The sequence below is a fragment of the Aquarana catesbeiana genome, linkage group LG01 (genome assembly GCF_042186555.1).
Source record: "Aquarana catesbeiana isolate 2022-GZ linkage group LG01, ASM4218655v1, whole genome shotgun sequence".
Lineage (NCBI taxonomy): Eukaryota > Metazoa > Chordata > Amphibia > Anura > Ranidae > Aquarana > Aquarana catesbeiana.
Window position 1 is genome coordinate 845,968,475 of NC_133324.1, and position 17,015 is coordinate 845,985,489.

The 17,015-nt window shown below is 39.5% G+C and overlaps 1 protein-coding gene across 7 annotated transcripts in view; it reads right to left on the reverse strand.

The window, feature by feature from the left end:
• PCDH7 (protocadherin 7) overlaps positions 1-17,015 on the reverse strand; it is a 1,158,392-nt gene that overhangs the window by 569,143 nt on the left and 572,234 nt on the right. For 4 of the 7 annotated variants that reach the window (XM_073609012.1, XM_073609000.1, XM_073609005.1 and 1 more), the window contains exon 2: positions 15,328-15,544. The exons of 1 other annotated variant lie outside the window; for it this stretch is intronic. In XM_073609012.1, the coding sequence (XP_073465113.1) occupies positions 15,328-15,544 (217 nt within the window). Of the gene's footprint in view, positions 1-15,327; positions 15,545-17,015 lie in introns of those variants that run through there. 2 more of the 7 variants (XM_073609016.1, XR_012237043.1) reach the window with 2 other exon arrangements.

Genomic DNA, 17,015 nt, shown 5'->3' on the forward strand with positions numbered 1-17,015 from the left:
CAAAAACGCAGTGTTAGCGGGATTAGCCCAGATACCTGCTAGCACCTGCGTTTTTCCCCTCCACCCGGCCCAGCCCAGCCCACCCAAGTGCATTATCGATCGATCACTGTCACTTACAAAACACTAAACAAATAACTGCAGCGTTCGCAGAGTCAGGCCTGATCCCTGCGATCGCTAACAGTTTTCTTGGTAGCGTTTTGGTGAACTGGCAAGCACCAGCCCCAGGCAGCATCAGGTTAGCACCAGTACCGCTAACACCCAAGCACGCACCGTACACCTCCCTTAGTGGTATAGTATCTGAATGGATCAATATCTGATCCGATCAGATCTATACTAGCGTCCCCAGCAGTTTAGGGTTCCCAAACACGCAGTGTTAGCGGGATCAGCCCAGATACCTGCTAGCACCTGCGTTTTGCCCCTCCGCCCGGCCCAGCCCTGCCCACCCAAGTGCAGTATCAATCGATCACTGTCACTTACAAAACACTAAACGCATAACTGCAGCGTTCGCAGAGTCAGGCCTGATCCCTGCGATCGCTAACAGTTTTTTTGGTAGCGTTTTGGTGAACTAGCAAGCACCAGCCCCAGGCAGCGTCAGGTTAGCGCCAGTACCGCTAACACCCACGCACGCACCGTACACCTCCCTTGGTGGTATAGTTTCTGATCGGATCAATATCTGATCTGATCAGATCTATACTAGCGTCCCCAGCAGTTTAGGGTTCCCACAAACGCAGTGTTAGCGGGATCAGCCCAGATACCTGCTAGCACCTGCGTTTTGCCCCTCCGCCCGGCCCAGCCCAGCCCACCCAAGTGCAGTATCGATCGATCACTGACACTTACAAAACACTAAACGCATAACTGCAGCGTTCGCAGAGTCAGGCCTGATCCCTGCGATCGCTAACAGGTTTTTTTGTAGCGTTTTGGTGAACTAGCAAGCACCAGCGGCCTAGTACACCCCGGTCGTAGTCAAACCCGCACTGCAGTAACACTTGGTGACGTGGCGAGTCCCATAAGTGCAGTTCAAGCTGGTGAGGTGGCAAGCACAAGTAGTGTCCCGCTGCCACCAAAAAGACAAACACAGGCCCGTCGTGCCCATAATGCCCTTCCTGCTGCATTCGCCAATCCTAATTGGGAACCCACCACTTCTGCAGCGCCCGTACTTTCCCCATTCACATCCCCAACCAAATGCAGTCGGCTGCATGAGAGGCATTTTCTTTATGTCCTCCCGAGTACCCCTACCCAGCGAACCCCCCCAAAAAAGATGTTGTGTCTGCAGCAAGCGCGGATATAGGCGTGACACCCGCTATTATTGTCTCTCCTGCCCTGACAATCCTGGTCTTTGCATTGGTGAATGTTTTGAACGCTACCATTCACTAGTTGAGTATTAGCGTAGGGTACAGCATTGCACAGACTAGGCACACTTTCACAGGGTCTCCCAAGATGCCATCGCATTTTGAGAGACCCGAACCTGGAACCGGTTACAGTTATAAAAGTTAGTTACGAAAAAAAAGTGTAAAAAAAAAAAAAAACACAAACAAAAATATAAAATAAAATATAATAGTTGTCGTTTTATTGTTCTTTCTCTCTCTATTCTCTCTATTGTTCTGCTCTTTTTTACTGTATTCTATTCTGCAATGTTTTATTGTTATTATGTTTTATCATGTTTGCTTTTCAGGTATGCAATTTTTTATACTTTACCGTTTACTGTGCTTTATTGTTAACCATTTTTTTGTCTTCAGGTACGCCATTCACGACTTTGAGTGGTTATACCAGAATGATGCCTGCAGGTTTAGGTATCATCTTGGTATCATTCTTTTCAGCCAGCGGTCGGCTTTCATGTAAAAGCAATCCTAGCGGCTAATTAGCCTCTAGACTGCTTTTACAAGCAGTGGGAGGGAATGCCCCCCCCCAACGTCTTCCGTGTTTTTCTCTGGCTCTCCTGTCTCAACAGGGAACCTGAGAATGCAGCTGGTGATTCAGCCAGCTGACCATAGAGCTGATCAGAGACCAGAGTGGCTCCAATCATCTCTATGGCCTAAGAAACCGGAAGCTACGAGCATTTTGTGACTTAGATTTCGCCGGATGTAAACAGCGCCATTGGGAAATTGGGAAAGCATTTTATCACACCGATCTTGGTGTGGTCAGATGCTTTGAGGGCAGAGGAGAAATCTAGGGTCTAATAGACCCCAATTTTTTCAAAAAAGAGTACCTGTCACTACCTATTGCTATGATAGGGGATATTTACATTCCCTGAGATAACAATAAAAATGATTAAAAAAAAAAAAAAAATGAAAGCAACAGTTTTAAAATAAGATAACAAAAATAATAATAATAAAGAAAAAAAAAAAAAAAAAGCACCCCTGTCCCCCCTGCTCTCGCACAAAGGCGAACGCAAGCGGCGGTCTGGCGTCAAATGTAAACAGCAATTGCACCATGCATGTGAGGTATCACCGCGAACGTCAGATCGAGGGCAGTAATTTTAGCAGTAGACCTCCTCTGTAAATCTAAAGTGGTAACCTGTAAAGGCGTTTAAAGGCTTTTAAAAATGTATTTAGTTTGTCGCCACTGCACGTTTGTGCGCAATTTTAAAGCATGTCATGTTTGGTATCCATGTACTCGGCCTAAGATCATCTTTTTTATTTCATCAAACATTTGGGCAATATAGTGTGTTTTAGTGCATTAAAATTGAAAAAAGTGTGTTTTTTCCCCAAAAAATGCGTTTGAAAAATCGCTGCGCAAATACTGTGTGAAAAAAAAAATGAAACACCCACCATTTTAATCTGTAGGGCATTTGCTTTAAAAAAATATATAATGTTTGGGGGTTCAAAGTAATTTTCTTGCAAAAAAAATTATTTTTTTATGTAATCAAAAAGTGTCAGAAAGGGCTTTGTCTTCAAGTGGTTAGAAGAGTGGGTGATGTGTGACATAAGCTTCTAAATGTTGTGCATAAATGCCAGGACAGTTCAAAACCCCCCCAAATGACCCCATTTTGGAAAGTAGACACCCCAAGCTATTTGCTGAGAGGCATGTCGAGTCCATGGAATATTTTATATTGTGACACAAGTTGCGGGAAAGAGACAATTTTTTATTTTTTTTATTTTTTTTTGCGCAAAGTTGTCACTAAATGATATATTGCTCAAACATGCCATGGGAATATGTGAACTTACACCCCAAAATGCATTCTGTTGCTTCTCCTGAGTACGGGGATACCACATGTGTGAGACTTTTTGGGAGCCTAGCCGCGTACGGGATCCCAAAAACCAAGCACCGCCTTCAGGCTTTCTAAGGCCGTAAATTTTTGATTTCACTCTTCACTGCCTATCACAGTTTCAGAGGCCATGGAATGCCCAGGTGGCAAAACCCCCCCCCCAAATGACCCCATTTTGGAAAGTAGACACCCCAAGCTATTTGATGAGAGGTATAGTGAGTATTTTGCAGACCTCACTTTTTGTCACAAAGTTTTGAAAATTGAAAAAAGAAAAAAAAATGTTTTTTCTCGTCTTTCTTTATTTTCAAAAACAAATGAGAGCTGCAAAATACTCACCATGCCTCTCAGCAAATAGCTTGGGGTGTCTACTTTCCAAAATGGGGTCATTTGGGGGGGGTTTGTGCCACCTGGGCATTCCATGGCCTCCGAAACTGTGATAGGCAGTGAAGAGTGAAATCAAAAATTTACACCCTTAGAAATCCTGAAGGCGGTGATTGGTTTTCGGGGCCCCGTACGCGGCTAGGCTCCCAAAAAGTCCCACACATGTGGTATCCCCGTACTCAGGAGAAGTAGCTAAATGTATTTTGGGGTGCAATTCCACATATGCCCATGGCCTGTGTGAGCAATATATCATTTAGTGACAACTTTGTGCAAAAAAAAAAAAAAAAGTGTCACTTTCCCGCAACTTGTGTCAAAATATAAAACATTCCATGGACTCAACATGCCTCAAAGCAAATAGCTTGGGGTGTCTACTTTCCAAAATGGGGTCATTTGGGGGGGTTTTATGCCATCTGGGCATTTTATGGCCTTCAAAACTGTGATAGGTAGTGAGGAGTAAAATCAAAAATGTACGCCCTTAGAAATCCTGAAGGCAGTGATTGGTTTTCGGGGCCCCGTACGCGGCTAGGCTCCCAAAAAGTCCCACACATGTGGTATCCCCATACTCAGGAGAAGCAGCTAAATGTATTTTGGGGTGCAATTCCACATATGCCCATGGCCTGTGTGAGCAATATATCATTTAGTGACAACTTTTTGTAATTTTTTTTTTTTGTCATTATTCAATCACTTGGGACAAAAAAAATGAATATTCAATGGGCTCAACATGCCTCTCAGCAATTTCCTTGGGGTGTCTTCTTTCCAAAATGGGGTCATTTGTGGGGGTTTTGTACTGCCCTGCCATTTTAGCACCTCAAGAAACGACATAGGCAGTCATAAATTAAAGGCTGTGTAAATTCCAGAAAATGTACCCTAGTTTGTAGGCGCTATAACTTTTGCGCAAACCAATAAATATACACTTATTGACATTTTTTTTACCAAAGACATGTGGCCGAATACATTTTGGCCTAAATGTATGACAAAAATTGAGTTTATTGGATTTTTTTTAGAATAAAAAGTAGAAAATATCATTTTTTTTCAAAATTTTCGGTCTTTTTCCGTGTATAGGGCAAAAAATAAAAACGGCAGAGGTGATCAAATACCATCAAAAGAAAGCTCTATTTGTGGGAAGAAAAGGACGCAAATTTTGTTTGGGTACAGCATTGCATGACCGCGCAATTAGCAGTTAAAGCGACGCAGTGCCGAATTGTAAAAAGTGCTCTGGTCAGGAAGGGGGTAAAACCTTCCGGGGCTGAAGTGGTTAACTTATTAGGTAGGTTATTCAAATTTCACATGTTGGTAGAGTAACTCTGAAATTCTTCTTTTTGATTGCAGGTACATAATGAATTCCAAGTAGAACAAACTTGCCGTCATTGAGCTCCAGACCAAGGAAGGGTGCAGGCTGTGCGACATCCACAGAAGGTTAAAAATGTTTACGGTGATGACACCAATGACAAGAGCAATGTTCACAGATGGATGAACAAGTTTAAAGGGGGAAATTAGCATTGCAGACAAGCCACACAGAGGAAGACCATCAACTGTGACCACTGATACTAATTTTCCTTCATAAAGAACTCAATGATGGCACATTACTTCTGCCTGGAAAGAAGGCGAGAAGGAGAAGGAGAAGAGGAGTTACTATAGAGTTCTACCCACTTTGGCATTCATTTATGTATAACCCCTTATATAACTTTTAGACACACATTGTAATATTTCTTTAATTTAAAAACTGGATAAAGCTGCCTTTTTTATATGGGCATAGGGTTTTTCTATAAAATAGAGGGTGCAAAGGTGATGGGTCAAAATTACGTAATCCACATCTATATGAACCAATAACAGTAAATGGTAATTTGATTGGTTGCTATAGTTAACCGAACTTTACATATCACCATAGCAATTTGCACTCACTAACTTACTGAACAACCTGAAGAGACAGTGTGGGCTATCTAACTGAACATGTTTAAACAAAGGGCTGTTTTGTTGTCCATGGCAATCAAACAGATTGTCCCTTTCATGTTTCTAATGCAATATGTCCCTCGTTTAGGTGCTTTGATTCCAATGGAGATGCCTCGTATCACATATGTGTACAGTCAATCCACTGACAGCCAGAAAGGTCTGAAAATTACCTACTGATCACACATTCACTTGGCTAACATAAAAGCATAAGGGAACAATCAAATAAACAATGCAGTTTAAATTATTTCACTCCTTGCCTTATAATATCACATTTCCCAGAAAGCTGTAGATGTGTTTTAAATTACTTCATTCACACCAATGTGTTACTGCTAACATGGAAAATAAGTACCGCTAGATACAGTCTTTGCACCTTTCCCCCTTTTTAAATGCACATACACGTAGGAAAATACAATGAGCAATAATGAGATGCTTGGTTTCAAAGTAAAGTGGCAACACTATACTGAAAACTTAAATTTTGTACATAATCATTGCTCTTGCCAAGTCAATGCTAAAAAAATAAGGATATGCCTGCACATACCTGCAGCAGCTTTCTTTACTCCCTAGTACCAGGCATTTTAATATTTCAGTATACAGCCAGCGTCCTATAAATACCTTGATACATTTCACACCTTTACTGCTTACTCATGAGACCTTATAGGTAAGCGCTATAGCTGTGAAACACATCAAGGTATTATTATAAACACTTCTGTGGGCTCCTCATGTTTGCATCCATTCAATAACAATGTCTCCCATCCAGACATATAACTTTTACCCCCAATTTACAATCAAATTTTTATTATTACATTATTATTATTGCTCCTCAGCAATTATAGCGAGTATTTCTTTTTTTTTTATTTGTTTTTTATTTATTAGGTCTTGGTTTCATTAATAGAGGTCCAATCTAGCCAGCCACAATCATCTTCCAGTATTCTCCCAGTCTATGGATTTTTTTAGGGCAACTACAGTTTTTCTGTCTAAAAAAAATCTTTTTCCCCTTGAATGTGATGCAACATGCACACTGAGTTACTTTGTTCAACATAAGTATGTAACCCCTATGCACTGTCATTGTTTTATTGTCTATGGATTTATGGAAGTAGTATTCTAATTGTGCTCCATTTCTTTCTAGCGTCTCCTGAGGAAGCACCAAACATTGCAAAACGCTTTGGGTCCTACAACAGTTTTGCTTTAAATATTGCCCTGTAGTTGCATAAAGTTTTTATGTATGATTATCGAAATATAATTTCATTGTTTGCATAGTCAAAATAGGGCTCAGCAGGAACTAGCATTTTTTTCGGAGATGGGAATAATACTTTCTATATTTTATATGTTTTTTAACCTATGAATTAATAACGTACAGTATTTGTAAATTAGACATTGAGGTTACACACTCTCTTTTTATTCTTGGTTTTATGTTTGAGCACCTCCAAAGTCCCTTTTCTTTTTGTTGTCTGTGTGGTTGCATTTAATAATAATGGGTCCTGGCCTAGCTCAAAGACCATAGGAACAATTTCGGCATTATGGACTTTTTTAGTGCCCAAGGATATTCCATATACTAAATCTTAAAACAATCTCTTTATTAAAGCATTAATAAAGACATTACATTAAAAGTCTCCTTTGCCCCAGTATGTGATATCTAACCCCTGGGTGGACTATCCTTGTGCATCAGAAAAGTTTATTATGCCCAAACTATTCTTTTGTTCTAATACTATTTTGGATGAGGTGTAGTTTTATTAATATCCATCAACCAAATTCTAATTGAATAATATAGACCAAAGACCAGTGGAGTCTAGCGTTTTTAGAGCACAGATGGCCAAATCTCCCTAGTGACGGTAAATGTTTATTCGTGGGAGTCATTCCTTGAATAGTTCACCTGAGCTTTGACACAGGGTATTTGGTTACCTTTAATTTATATATATGGACGAAATGTCAACCAGTGGACCAGTGAAATTTACTGCAGATATGTGCATCACCATGTTTTAGACATTAAACTTGTATATATTTTGTATGATTTGTAAAAAATCTAATGACATCTTTGCTTTAACCTCATAATCTCTGTTAGTATTATATTTATTAGATACACTTATTCATTTTTTTTTAAGTTTCCTGCATTTTATGTTTGCCATATGTCATGTTTTAATGTGTTTTGTACAATTTAAATAATTGAACACAGCAGTCTAAGCACTATATTCAACCAGCTAAGGTTTCATGAATAATAATTACTAGCTTCATAAAATATTATTACAGATTCAATAACCCTATTAAAGATCAACTTTATATATGTTAAAAAAATACAAACTACAAATAGAACCTTGGGTTCACAATGGTTCACATCAGGGCAGTCCTCTGTTGTTTATTTAGTGTGTTAATGTGCATTGAGTTAAGGCACCCCATTGATATGCCCATTTGCACTGGTGTGAGTGGGCTATTATTCTAAGTATAAGTATAAACTAAGGTGAAGAGCAGATGTAACATGCAAAGCCAAGACTTTAGGCATCATTTCTTGAATATGATTAGGTTGCTAAAGTAAACATATGTTCACTTTAAGCAAACATTTATTATATTGCAGTTTATCTATTCTTAGATGTGATGGCTGTATTGGATTTCTTTTTAAGCTTTCTTTCTTTTGTTTTCCCCTCATAATCCAGCCAGTAAGTATGCTGTTTTTCAAAAGAACAACATCTCTTGCAGATTGTATCAGTTCGAAGGATGAGGCCAACCATTTAACACTGACACTGGTGCTTACAATGATCAGCTTTTATTTATTCTTGTAAAACCTTTATTCCAAAAGGAAGAACAAACTTGCTGTAACTGCTTATTTAAGTATTTTTTTGGAGTTTGGTTTTAATTTGATAGTGTATATAAATCTACTAGTGCTTCTAACACTCCCCTCCCCCCATACTGACAATGTTGCTGTGCAAATTTGCCCCCAGTGCTCCTTCATCCACAGTGGGGGCATTCTAATACAGGGGGTGTGTTGATGGCCAGATCACCATTTGAAACCAGAGGGAAAACATCCTTAAAAAAGGAAACTAATATAGCCACAATATCTATAGATTAGTACGCTATATTACATTATATTATATATATTATTGGCTTATTACCTCGTTAACCTCAAATGAGGCCCAGAATGTACAAAATTTGCTGGAGTTCAGAAACTGAGTATATTTATACAAGTGTTTGTGCCTGAATGGTGCACAAGCAATGGCAATTCAAAACGGTAAAGGGAAGATATCTTTTTGAGCCTATCCCAAACCGGAAATGACTGGTCCTAGAAAGCAATTATTAAACGACAATAGCTATTTTGAAATGTAAGCCTTTTATTGTTTGTTTGTTTGTTTGTTTAGTTTTGAACACATTGGGTAAGGGTCAACTTTTTCTGGTATCTTTGTCACTGTTGGATAGATTACTCTTCACTTCCTGTCAGTTTGATAGTTGTCAGATAAAACAGGAAGTAAGGGGAAGTCCTTCAAAGGGAATATGGACAGTTATGAAAAACATTTTTCTAATAGAAAAATTAACAAGCGCATGTCATTTTTTTTTTGTTTGCTGTCTGGTGAGATTTCCCCTCACATTCTGTCTATGTGATAGGCGTCAGACATAACAGAAAATAAGTGGAACTGTCTCCAACAGAGATACAAGCAGCATTTACAACAGATGTTCAAAACCATTTTCTCTATATCCAAAACTGAAAAGCGTTTTTGCTGAAATTGGGCTTTAAAGCAGAATTAAACCCAATTTAACCATTTATCCACCCCCAAAAAAACAAGTTAAAAATGTTTTCTTAAATGTTATTAAATTTTTAATGAAACATACCAATGTTGTTTTTTGAAGTGTTTTACTTTAGGGCTTTTTCACATATACTGTGATGATGTGTTTTTTTGCACTGGTCGCAGGTCACTATTAGGGCACATAGAAAACAAATGCTTTCTGTACACACCATAATGCTGGTGCAGGTGCAGAAAAATGCAGACATGCTGCGCTTTCCTGTAGCACACTAGATGGCTTTGCAGGTCACCATGCTGCTGTGCATATACCTGAATACATTAATATTGTGCAAACTGTGACAGTATTAATTGTGACAAGTAAATATTGTCACAATTTGTACACTTTGAATAAAGTTAATAAATAAATAAAAATGAACCATGCCTTGCACTGTAAAACACAAGGTGCTGTTTGTTAGTGCTGTTACACAGTGGACACTAGTTGCATACTAAATGATCCACTTTAGTGTGCAGCTAGTATGAACAAGCTCTTACATTCTGCCTACTAGCGCGCTTGCAGTGCATGCTACCTTTAAAGCAGGACTCTGATGATAACTGTCATAGTTGCCAGTGTGCTTATGCCAGCCCTTAACCCGGGTACACGCTAACATTTTTTTTTTTGCAACCAAGTAGGTTGCATGAAAAAAAAAGATAGCTCCAGTCGGAGCCTCTGTACTAACAATGTCAGGTTAGTTTGGCGATCTCCCCCGCTGAGCTGTTGTGTTCTGACAGGGGGACAGCAGACCACTCAGAACTGTGCTCTCTGCCATCGGCTGAGAGTGCTGATCGGGAATCGGCCAGCTGTTGGTTTTCCAGCATGCATGTCCAACAGAAGCCGGCCGAACGACCGACTTCTGTCAGACAGACCGACATACACAGGGGCCGAATGTTTTGTTAAAATGTTTTTTTAACCAGCCTTTGTTTCACAACATTCGGCCTGTGTGGAGGGGGATTTAAGCAGAACTCACCTGTTTCCCAAAAATAGTTATATACAAGGCATTCTGTAAATGCTTGTGCTCTAAACCGAACTGTCAAACCATTAAATAGCTGGTATCATAACTGATCACATGTGCAGCACTATGACAACTACAGATCAAACAGGGGCTAAGATAGCAGCCTTACTTAGCTCTAAAGCAGGGATCTCCAAACTACGGCCCTCCAGCTGTTGTGGAACTACACGTCCCATGAGGCATTGTAAAACTCTGACATTCACAGACATGACTAAGCATGATGGGAATTGTAGTTCCTGAACAATTGGAGGGCCATAGTTTCTAAAGGATAGGAGGGTTTAGTTCCATTTTAAGCTCTCAGATGTCTAGTGTTGTGCTCTCAAATGAACTGTCATGCCGTCAAAAGTTTGCTGTCATAACTGTTTACATGTTCAACACCATGGCAACTGCAGATCTAAATAGAGGCTAAGATGGCACCGTCTTCAGCTGCAAATGCATAAGAAGGTGGAATTTGATTTTAATCCTGTCACTAGTTTATTTAGGTAAAGTAAATTTTTTTTTAAATGTACTGGCTTTGCAAGTTTGTTTGTGGAGGACATGTTGTTTATCATGCAGTACATATAGATAAGTGAAGGCAAAAAAAGACCAAGTGGTCCATTGAGTCTGCCCACACTTGACATATGACATCAGGAACAATATTCGCAGTACAAAGTATAATTATATGATACTTCCCAATAAATAAAGTTCAGACCCCGCATTCCCTTTTATGCGACATACTTTTATCCGCCTGCTGCACTCGGCATAAGGATCTCTTGTATCTCTCAGCCGGACCCATGTCTGTGGAATGTCCTTTCCATCTTTATCTGTCAAGCACCTTTTCTTTTCAGCTTCAAGGCTGTTCTCATGACTCTCCAATGTAACACAGCATTGCAGTCCATTCAAAGTATTCATTTACCATGACAACCTTCAACTACATCCATAAGTTCTCCCTCAGTATAAGCCACTTAAAAACTCTTCATTGCTGGGCTTCTGTTTGTAATACTGTTTTCCATCTACAGTCTGACCTTCCTATTTCTCTTTGTAAAGGGAACATCTTACTGACATTATTGCTTTCTGAGGGGCCATATCTCTGATGGTAAGGAAAAGCAAACATATGCATTTCTTACAAACACTTAATAAAATCTGATCACAAAGTATATTGACTAGTATTATGAAATGCCCATATCCATATATTTATTGAGGCAGTATGAGCTGCCTTTGAATTACAAGGCTGATGAACAAGCTCTCAATATAGCAGCATTTTATTACAAGAAGCCATATACCATAAAAGCTGATTCGGTGCACAAAAACCTACCAGTTTACAACAACACCATGGGTGTAAACCATATAAATTACACCACAATACATATAAATCTCAGAATGCCAGCATCATGCAAAAATGAATTATACAATTAAAGGCAAAGTAAATGTGATTTACATGTACATTTAGATGGAATAAAACAATACAAGAATTATTGCAGTGAAATGTACAATTCAGTCAAGCACTGACTAATAGAGATTAACAAATCTTTGCTCCTTCTCCACCACAATTCATGGGCAACACAGTGCTACAATTCTTAGTTGCTGTAATATTAAACCAAGTAAAATCCTGAGTATGTAGTACATCATCAGCACATCTAGTTGCTTGTCTGAAGCTATTTTAGTGTTAATATATATAGTGGGGACAGAAAGTATTCAGACCCCCTTAAATTTTTCACTCTTTGTTATATTGCAGCCATTTACTAAAATCATTTAAGTTCATTTTTTTTTCCTCATTAATGTACACACAGCACCCCATATTGACAGAAAAACACAGAATTGTTGACATTTTTGCAGATTTATAAAAAAGAAAAACTGAAATATCACATGGTCCTAAGTATTCAGGATCTCTTGTATCTCTCAGCCGGACCCATGTCTGTGGAATGTCCTTTCCATCTTTATCTTTATCTTGATTGCTGTGACACTCATATATTTAACTCAGGTGCTGTCCATTTCTTCTGATCATCCTTGAGATGGTTCTACACCTTCATTTGAGTCCTGCAGTGTTTGATTATACTGATTGGACTTGATTAGGAAAGCCACCTTTCAGCTCACAGTGCATGCAGGAGCAAATGAGAATCATGAGGTCAAAGGAACTGCCTTAAAAGCTCAGAGACAGAATTGTGGCAAGGCACAGATCTGGCCAAGGTTACAAAAAAATTTCTGCTGCACTTAAGGTTCCTAAGAGCACAGTGGCCTCCATAATCCTTAAATGGAAGACATTTGGGATGACCAGAACCCTTCCTAGAGCTGGCCGTCCAGCCAAATTGAGCTATCGGGATGAAGAGCCTTGGTGAGAGAGGTAAAGAAGAGCCCAAAGATCACTGTGGCTGAGCTCCAGAGATGCAGTCGGGAGATGGGAGAAAGTTGTAGAAAGTCAACCATTACTGCAGCCCTCCACCAGTCGAGGCTTTATGGCAGAGTGGCCCGACGGAAGCCTGTCCTCAGTGCAAGACACATGAACGCCCGCATGGAGTTTGCTAAAAAACACCTGAAGTACTCCTAGATGGTGAGAAATAAGATTCTTTGGTCTGATGAGACTGGGATAGAACTTTCTGGCCTTAGTTCTAAGTGGTATGTGTGGAGAAAACCAGGCACTGCTCATCACCTGTCCAATACAGTCCCAACAGTGAAGCATGGTGGTGGCAGCATCATGCTGTGGGGGTGTTTTTCAGCTGCAGGGACAGGATGCAATCGAAGGAAAGATGAATGCGGCCAAGTACAGGGATATCCTGGACGAAAACCTTCTCTAGAGTGCTCAGGACCTACCATTGTCTTGTTACCTTCCAACAAGACAATGACCCTAAGCACACAGCTAAAATAACGAAGGAGTGGCTTCACAACAACTCTGTGACGGTTCTTGAATGGCCCAGCCAGAGCCCTGATTTAAAACCAATTGAGCATCTCTGGAGAGACCTAAAAATGGCTGTCCACCAATGTTTACCATCCAACCTGACAGAACTGGAGAGGATCTGCAAGGAGGAATGGCAGAGGATCCCCAAATCCAGGTGCGAAAAACTTGTTGCATCTTTCCCAAAAAGACGCATGGCTGTATTAGATCAAAAGGGTGCTTCTACTAAATACTGAGCAAAGGGTCTGAATACTTAGGACCATGGGATATTTCAATTTTTATTTTTTAATAAATCTGCAAAAATTTAAACAATTCTGTGTTTTTCTGTCAATATGGGGTGCTGTGTGTACATTAATGAGGAAAAAAATGAACTTAAATGATTTTAGCAAATGGCTGCAATATAACAAAGAGTGAAAAATTTAAGGGGGTCTGAATACTTTCCATCCCCACTGTAAGTGACAATTCGGAACCACTAGAGAGACTCATTCAGCAGGCAAGAGGGATGATCACATTTATGTCACCTATACAAAATCATATAACCAGACATAATATTCGTTTAGGTTTTTAGGCTCAAATGTCAACAGCATAATATAATTATATATGAAAAGGTAAATATTTTATTGTTACAGAGATTAAAACATCAGTAAAACATACTGGCTGATATGAACAGAAGTTTTACTCGCCCTTCATTCAGAAGTTCTCCATATTAAACATGGTTCACCAATTATGGTTATATCCATGAAGAATGCCCAATGTGAATTTGAATGAGTCTTCACCAAAGGCATAAGAATACTCATATATCACATGAGAGAACTATGTACTTCTCAGCCAGGTAAAGTTACAAATGTTCCAATTTGTGGACCCGGAGAATGCCTGAACAGAAGTATTAGTCAAGGAATTCACACAGGGACCCAGGGGACGTAGATATGCATAAAACAGTGCAAGGGTAAATTCATACGGAGAACAAACCAGGGTCCAGACCAGAGACAAGCCGTACTGGTTCCAGTAGGAGTGTTCTCCGGGTCCACAAGCTGGAATATTTTTATGTTTACCTGGCTGATCTGTAACTAGTTGTCTCATATGATATATGAATATTCTTCTACCCCTGATGAAAACTCATTCAAATAGTGTTGGGATATCCTCATGGACACATTATACTAATGATTTTATCTTTGCAACAATACACTTTTGCAAACATAATTGTTGTTGACATCTGTGCCTAAAAAGCCCTATATACTCAAAAAATCTAGTTAAATGACCCGTAGGGATGTTGGCACATACACAGAGCGGTAAGCCACACCTCTTCTGGATTGTAATATATATATATATATATATATATACAGTGTATATATATATATATATATATATATATATATATATATATATATATATATATATAAATCCAGTGGTTGCCACTGCACACATACTGTATCAGAGAGAAAATGGGCCTGGGTGTGCAGCAAGGCCTGCAGTACATATAGTTCAAAAGAGAGAGCGACACTCACAGGTCTTGAGAGGTGAACGCACAGTGAAGATTTTATTTTTACATTTCGACAAGACACACAGATGGGAAGTCAAGCTCGCCAAAACATTGAAATAAAATCTTCACTGTGTGTTCACCGCTCAAGACCTGTGAGTGCTGCTCTCTCTTTTGAAATATATATATATATTCATAAAAATTGCTTCACATAGGCAACTGGGATTGTTGAAGACGTATAACATATGCTAGACTGATATTGATGGCGCTGTCCATCATAGTCATTTTAGTACCCTTGTCTTTATGGTCCTACTGCTACAAGGTTGTGCACCTGAGATTTCTCTATGAATGAATTTGGAATCCTGACACAAAGTTTCATTCCCCTCTGTTATATTCTATAAATAGTGGTCAATAATTATGAAAAATCCAGGTCTCCCCTTGTTTGAAAGCATAAGATTTGCAGCTTTCCAAAGCAAGTCCCAGTCTAGTCTGCTTAAATATAGGGGTGGCCTTACATAGACTGATAGATGGAAACAATATGAAAGATTCAACTACTGCTTGCAACGATCAGGCCATGCTTAATTTTTTTCATATATATATATAGTGTTTTTTTAATCAGTTTTATTTGGTTTCAACTGCTTGCCTAGAGTATATGTGTATGTGTTTGTCCCTACCATTTTCCATATGCTCTGCCTCACCAACACTGCCATCCGGCGTAGTTCGCTCATAGTTGTCTTCTGGGAGAGGTAGGGCACCCAGTCGTGGTCCAGATGAACTCTTACTACTCGGCGTTTCCGATTCTTCCAGTCCGCTGTCATAGCAACTCTGCAATGACCCCTGGTGAGGGTCCTGAGGTTGACTCACAACAGAAAACGTCACTCTACGAAATGGCTGTAAGAGAAAAGATTCTGAATGTCACTGACATTTATTAAGACAACTTTATTAACGGCGTAGAATTGAGAAAAAGTATGATACACCATCGCAATGCTTTGCATGAAAATAAACGTACAAACTTTGTATACCGTTGAAAGCAAAGTGATTGCTGGTTGGCTTGCTTTTTACAAACTAAACACATAATGGCAGCAGATGCTTTTCTGTGACAAAAAGCATATACTGTGTGAGAGGTTTTTCAAATGAAGGGTTTAAACAAGTCCAATGATACCTTCATACATAAAAGTAGTAGAAAAATTCTCTGCTTGCATTACTATATAGTCGCAGCCACTTGGCTTATGGCATTTGTGAAGCTAATGAGGCAAAAGCAGTATGCAACAGAGACCTGCAGATCGTACATTTTACAACTACATGGATTTTATCCTGTTCTTCTTGACTCAGTTTACAATTTCAAGTAAACTCAAACTGAATAGCATTTAGTTTTTTTTAAATCACTGTCTATCATAAGCCATTGATGTTTTATAAACTAACATACCATGTTCACCCTTTTTTTTCATTTATTGCAGCTCAGTGCTGCTGAGCTCTTGGAGCTTCTCTAGAGCCACTTCCTGTTCACATCCATCCACTTCATCAGCGGCTGTTCTTTACTGTTCAGAGTAGGCTTTCTAATGGTGAACACTGCAGAACATGCCTGCACAGTGTGCATTAGTATGACCATGTGCATGTAAAGAACTTTAAAAGTATGCAAAATCAGCTTACAATGTAAAAAAAAAAACATAGATGTTACTTGTCAATGGGAGACTTGAGCCTGGGAAAATTCAGACACCTGTCTTGATGAAATTAACTTCACATCAGAAGCCCACTATCACATCAGAGTCCCCCATCAAATCAGAATTTCTCCATAATAGAGCCCCCCATGACAGATCCCCTCAATCACACAGTCCCTCCATCAAGTAGCCCCCCCCCCCAATCACCACTGTCCCCTCTTCATATCAGAGCACTACCTTTTGGCTCCAGCATACGGCAGGAGGTGGAGGAGGTACTGAGGAGGTAGACTTACATCTTCTCCTGAATGCTAGAGATCGCCTTGTATACCACCTGCCCTGAATCTGAGTTATGTTTGTCCTGATTCTAAAGCATCATTGGTTATTATGATGCCAGTGGCCGGTCTGCACCATATCATCTCATGATACTTATCCAGAGCAAATTGGTTCCTGTGCTTAAAGCAACCCAGGGGAATCCACATGGCACCCTGGTTGAGGGACAATGTTCCAAAATATATATAGCCAGAGAAGGAGTGAGTGGGTCTCAAAAAGTTTCAATGATTTTTTACTTTATTCATAAATATCCCCTTAATAAAACTAAAGGCAAAACTTTTTTTTTAGTTTTAGATTGGAATCGGAGAGGGAGAACATCTGTCAGGTTTTTACACCTGTTAGTGCCCCTGTTAATGGAGATTCATCCTCTGTAC